This window comes from Seriola lalandi, unplaced genomic scaffold, assembly GCF_002814215.2.
Source record: "Seriola lalandi dorsalis isolate HSWRI2012SDOR001 ecotype SW California unplaced genomic scaffold, Sedor1 jcf7180002054578, whole genome shotgun sequence".
In the NCBI taxonomy this organism is placed as follows: Eukaryota; Metazoa; Chordata; class Actinopteri; order Carangiformes; family Carangidae; genus Seriola; species Seriola lalandi.
Genome location: NW_019525131.1, coordinates 7,097 through 13,522, shown reverse-complemented (window position 1 = coordinate 13,522; position 6,426 = coordinate 7,097). Strand labels below are relative to the sequence as shown.

Below are 6,426 nucleotides of genomic sequence, written 5' to 3'. Positions count from 1 at the left end.
AAACTGGAGATTTTGCCTATATTCTCCAGTTGTCTGGTGTCCATTGGTTGATCCTCTGGAGCTGACCCTTTGATCTTTGGTCTGGTTCTGTGTCGTTCGGACATGCTGAAAGCATGGACTGTTTGTGGAAGAGGGGTCCTTTGTCTCTGTTTCCTATCAATCTGATAGTTTGATGGTGGAAAGAGTCACAAAGTGTCAATTGTGGGTCCGTAACTCTGCATGTCCTTATAATGAACTTCCTTAATGACTTGTTACTGATGCCAGGCCAGGTATGTACGCTACAATAAGTACTTACTTAAGTAGGCGACATGCAGTGATAGCAATTCTTCTGATAACAGAACAAACTCTTCTTTAATGTTGCTGGCTTCCCAAAAGTATTAACAGGTATCACAAGTGCTAATGGAAATCAACGGTCTCATTGGAAACAGTGGGATTGGACTCTGGAGCCCCTGACATTGGTTGTTGAGGATGTTGCTTGAGTGTTTTCATAGTGTCTTCAGCTCCACAGTAAAAAGGACCGCTATAGGAAGTCATTCCTGCCCATCCCAGTAACTCCCATCTGTGCTGGTAGAGAAGACTCATCTTCTCACTGGCAATGCATAATGCAAAATGTGCATTTCATTTCCAGAGTCAGAGCCATATCTTGAATTCAGTTTTTATGCTACTTATTCAATCTAGATGCTGTGTTTTTTACATATCTCATTGTGTTTCTTTTTTTGTGTATGCTGTGTGTGTTTGTGTGATTTATGTGCATTGCTGCTACAACACTGCAATTTCCCTTCGGGGATCTATAACATACTCTATCTAAAGCACAGCAGGACTATAATGAGGGGTTTGAGGTTTGATGGGTTACACCAAATAAAAGTAATTAATTTCTAATATATTAGGTAGCGATCATTAATAGATTGTGTGTTTTGTTTTCCAGCTGAGATTTATCGACACCATGGCTTCATCTGGTAATGATACCATAGAGACTGCAGCCCTGGGAAGACCATTCCAGCTGGGCATGCTTTATGACTGCCGGAAGGATGCTCTTCTTCCAGGTAGAACCTCGTGGATGTGTTGAAATCTCAGTTGATCTTAACATGAATAAATAAGCCAATACACAGTTAAAAAGTATTGTGACACATACTTCAGAATCTGCAATACATATCATTTGTGTGACAAAAATGCTTAATGTTCAACTGCTTAATGTTACATATCTAAGTTTAAACTTGTATTTGAAGCCTTTGTTGATTTTGCATCATTAATTTGTCAACAGGTGTAACCTTATGGGATCAAGACCAGCTACAAAAGAACACAAGTGTGCGACAACAGAATGACACTGAATTGATTGTCTCCACATCAGATTCGATTGAGGAGAAGTCAACTTCATTAAAGATCTCTGGTTCTCTTAGATTGAGTCTTTTGGGAGGACTGGTGAATGTGGGAGGATCAGCAAAATATTTCCAAGACATAAAGAAATCTCACAAACAAGGCCGGGTGACTCTTCAGTACAAAACAACAACAAAGTTTGAAACATTGACCATGTCTGACTTGGCTAATGGACAGGTATCTCATCCTAATGTGTTTGAGGATGACACTGCCACTCATGTCGTCACAGCCATCTTGTACGGAGCTGGTGCTTACTTTGTGTTTGACAGAGAATCATCAGAGGAAGATAAGAATCAAGTGGAGAGGGAGGTGAACCTCACGTTTAAAAAGTTGAAATTTCTCACAGTAAATGCTGAGGCATCACTCCACATGGATGAAAAAGAGAAAGCAGCAGTTGAAAAATTTAGCTGCTCAGTTCATGGAGACTTCAAGTTACCTTCCAACCTGACGTCCTTCAATGAGGCTGTGAGAGTTTACAAAAGCCTCCCTAACATGCTGGGAGGGAATGGCGAACATGCTGTTCCACTCAGGGTGTGGCTGTACCCTCTGGTGAAGTTGGATTCAAGAGCATCAAGACTCCAAAGAGACATCAGCAATCCTCTCATCACACGCTCATCAGAAGCAATCGAGAGTTTGAACCAGACAGAGATGAGATGCAGGGACACATTGAAAGACACGGCAGCAACAACATTTCCTGCCATGGAAAAGCAGGTTGAGGATTTGATGCAGATGTGCAGTCAGTATAAGCTTGACTTCATAAAGAAGCTCGGGTCAGTACTCCCTTCAATCCGAGGGGGTGGGAAAGAGGAGAGTTTCCTGGAGGACATCCTTGCTGCACACGACAAGTCGCCATTCAATAGCAAAGACCTGGATGAGTGGCTAAAAACCAAGGAGAAGGAATCAATTACACTGAAATCCTTCATGAAGCAACTGGAGAAATTAGGTGTAAAAATGGACGACAGTTTGGATGACCTCTTGTTTGATCCTGATGTCACAAATGTTGTGTGCTTTTCATTTCCATCTGTAGACCAACATGATAGCTTCCTGGTCAAAATGTCAAATCATCTGAAACCAGCAGGAGTGAAGGACACTCCTGGAGAATCCTCTGATCTTCAGGTGCGAAACATAAACTGGCTCTCCAATGATACCAGACAGACAATGAGGAAACAACTCCAAGTGTTTAAAGAACTGAAGAAATTGAACAACAGTGATGACACCAAATTCATAGCTGCATCAAAATATGATGGAAGTCATCCTGAGGCATGTATTTTCATATATGAAGATGGGTCTAATGATGCTGTCTGCTTTGTTCCTCCATCAAAACCTGCCACCCCAACAACTACTCCTGTTTCATGTAACAGCTTAACAGTAAGAGTGTCTGAACCAGACTCAGCCACTGTGGAGTACAGAGTAGAATACAGAGTTAAACAGAAACAGGACACTGAATGGGCATCTCACCCATTGGAGAAGAATCAAGACACAGTAACTCTGTCAGGACTCAAGTCAGACATTGAGTACGAGTTCAGAACCACAGCTGTGGGCAAACTCAGCTATACTGTCAGCAGCGATGTCTGCAGTGCTGTAATCCTCACAACAGCTGGTCCCCCAACTCAGGTAAAACAAACTGAAGTGAAAACAAGCTCTATCACTCTGACATGGAGCATCCCATCTGTTCAACAGTGTGAATCCGTTAAAGGTTACATCATTGAGTTCAAGGAGGACAACAGCAATCAATGGCAGAGCAAAGAGACCGAGACAGAAGTGTACACATTCACTCTGAACGATCTTAAAAAGAATACGGTCTACTCCATCAGGATGCGCACAGATGTTGGTGTTGGAGTAAGTCTGCCTGGTGAAGAATTCAAGATTAAAACTAAGAAACAACAAGTAGATAAAAAGGAGTTGACTTTGGTCCCAGGTGATCCACCAGTCTACCTGCTTAATTTGAAACCAGCAGGAGATGGTCAGCTCAACAAACAGGTTTTTGGACAGGCACCAACCACTAAACCAGCAAACAAAACCATCATGGTTGTTGGTGCCACTGGATCTGGCAAGACCACCCTCATCAACGGCATGATCAACTACATTCTTGGCGTTGACTGGGAGGACAACTGCAGATTTAAACTGATAAATGAAGAAACTAATAAAACGCAAGCGTGCAGTCAGACCTCAGAGGTGACAGCTTATCAGATTTATCACACAGATGGTTTCCAAGTTCCTTACTCCCTCACAATCATCGACACTCCAGGGTTTGGCGACACAAGAGGAATCAAAAAAGACAAAGAAATCACAGACAAAATCAGAGAGTTTTTCTCCCTCGAGGGTGGAATTGATAGCATTGATGCAGTGTGCTTTGTAGTACAGTCTGCTTTAGCTCGTCTGACACACACACAGAAATACATCTTTGATGCCATCCTCTCCATTTTTGGGAAGGACATTGCCAACAACATCATTGCTCTGATCACCTTCGCTGATGGCAAATCACCCCCCGTCCTGGAGGCAATCAAAGCTGCCGAGATTCCATGTGCTACAAACACAGATGAGTCTATTCTCCATTTCAAATTCAACAACTCTGTGCTTTTTGCCAAAAATACAGGAGCCAAGGACGATCAGGACAACTTTGATCACATGTTCTGGAAAATGGGGAAAGCCAGCATGAAGACATTCTTCACTCATCTAACCAGCATGAAACCCCAAAGTCTGACCCTGACAAAGGAGGTTCTTGAAGAGCGCAAACAGCTTGAGGCGATTGTTGTAGGGGTGCAGCCAATGATACGAAAAGGTTTGTCTAAACTGGAGGAAATAAACACCACAAAAGCTGCACTCCAAAACCACGAGACCCACATGAAGGAGAATGAGGACTTTGAATATGAAGTAGAGGTTGAGAAATCTGAGAGGATTGATATTCCTCCAAGAACCTTCATCACCAACTGCCACGGGTGCAACTATACCTGCCATTATCCTTGTGGCATACCAAACGATAATCGGAAAATATTGTGTGATGCAATGAATAATGGAAAATGCCAAGTATGTCCAGGAAAATGTGTATGGAGTGACCATTTCAACATGACGTACCGATGGGACATAAAACGTGTAAAAGAGAAGAGGACATATCAGGAACTGAAGAAGAAATATGAGGCTGCGATGGGAGAAAAGATGGACTCAGAAAAAATGATTAAACGACTGGAAGAGGAATATGAGCAGGTGCAGGGGGCAGTTGTAGAAATGATGGAAACGCTAACCAAATCCCTGCAACGTCTGAGAGATATTGCCCTTCGTCCAGATCCTTTGTCTACTCCAGATTACATCGATCTCCTGATACAGACAGAGGAACATGAGGCCAAACATGGATTTAAGCAGCGTATTGAAGAGTTACGGAGTGTAAGAGAGCGGGCAGTTTTATTGACAAAGTTGGCAGAGGGAGGGCATCTAACTGGACAAGAAAAGTCAAAACTGAAGAAGATGAAGTCCAATGTCAAGGGGATATTCAATGATATATGCAAATGGTTTCAAAATATCCTCTGATACCAGAGCATGTGCAACAACCAACAGCACAAAAAGTTCATCGCTGTGTCTTATCACATGCCTGTTTTATTCTGACTTGGATTCATTTGTTGATGTGAAGATAAATATAAAGCACAGCAATGAAACATTCCTGATGATAAAGATGTAAGTCATATTCTTTTTCCGCTTCATCTTTACATTTTTAGGTTTTAAGGGTCCAACATAATAGTTTTTGATTCATTAACTGGAAGATAGGTTCATGCATTCTCTGTCATAAACCAAAAAAGTTTAATTACACTTATAATTGTATGTTGTTTTTTTTTTTTAAATGTATAAGATAATGAACCTGATGTTCATGTGTTTTTGGTCCTCTCTCGTTAAATGATATATATCAGGTCTGAATATATCATCCCTAAAGTAGGAAAGCTGTTGTAGGATAGATGGCTTGGTGCGAAGGATCATCATTGCTTCCCTCATTTAACCCAGATATTCTTCAAATCAGTTTTATGTATTCATTATATGGTTGTAATTATGTTGATGATAAATCATGATTCAGTCATATTGAACAGTTTTTGTGGTCATGATACTTCTTACTATTTTGCTCTAACTTACTTCAAACTTTTCCTGCCTATCAAACGTCTTATTGTGTCATTGTACACTTGTCTCAGTATCATTCTTAATTTTGATTTTGTTTCCTTTAATTTTCTTACTTCAATAATTTTATGTAAATTGTATAAAGTCTGTTGGTGAATCTACATCAAATCAAAGCAGCTTCTGTTGAACTGTACCATTCCCACTACGTGTTTTATACAGCTAGCATGTTAACGTAGATAAAGAGCCAACCAAACAAAGAACAGGAAAGACTTAAAATGTCTCATAACTAGCATCGTACATAGTCTTGTCCAATATGAAGTAAATCTGTGCTTCACACTGCTTGTTGACTGCTGAGGGTTTCCTATCCCACAATGCACAGCATGTCTCTTGCAATGTTTCAAAATAAAAATCCATCATGAATTCAAGACACATCAATGTGATACTGTGCTTGGATCTGGATAATTTATTCCAGCATGAATTATATTAAATTTCAACAAACAAAGTGCATTAACCTTCTTCTACTGACTTAAATCAGATGGCAGAAAATGAACCTCTTTGTGGATTCTGGTGTAATTTTACGACATGCAGATGCTTATAGAAATCTAGAGTCAAAGTGAATATTAATGTTCTGCTGTGTTCTTTATTGTCTTTTACTTTGTGCACATGTGAGTTCAGTGTTGAGTTGTCACTGCTTGACAAACTGTAATCATTATGCCAAATAAAAATGATTGTGTGCTACAGGTGTGGTCTAGTCTCTGGTGTTTTAGTGATTAAATAACAACATACATCACTAACTACTGTCGGTGATGCAGTCAACTTATCACTGGTCACATTACACAAGTAGGACCATCACATTGGATAGGTGGTGTGTGTGTGTGTGTTGTGTTTGTGTGTGTGTGCGTGTGTGTGTGTGACTTATACCCTTTTTCCACCAAAATTAGCGGGTATAAGTTG

General features: G+C 40.6%; 1 protein-coding gene across 1 annotated transcript in view; it reads left to right on the top strand.

The window, feature by feature from the left end:
- Positions 1 to 6,210, top strand: part of LOC111663573 (uncharacterized) — a 10,875-nt gene extending 4,665 nt beyond the window's left edge. Inside the window, exons 2-3 of the mRNA XM_023417815.2 lie at positions 926 to 1,043; positions 1,262 to 6,210. Coding sequence (XP_023273583.1) covers positions 944 to 1,043; positions 1,262 to 4,899 — 3,738 coding nt within the window. The 5' untranslated portion in view covers positions 926 to 943 and the 3' untranslated portion in view covers positions 4,900 to 6,210. The remainder of the gene's footprint in view (positions 1 to 925; positions 1,044 to 1,261) is intronic.
- Positions 6,211 to 6,426: the final 216 nt, after the last annotated feature.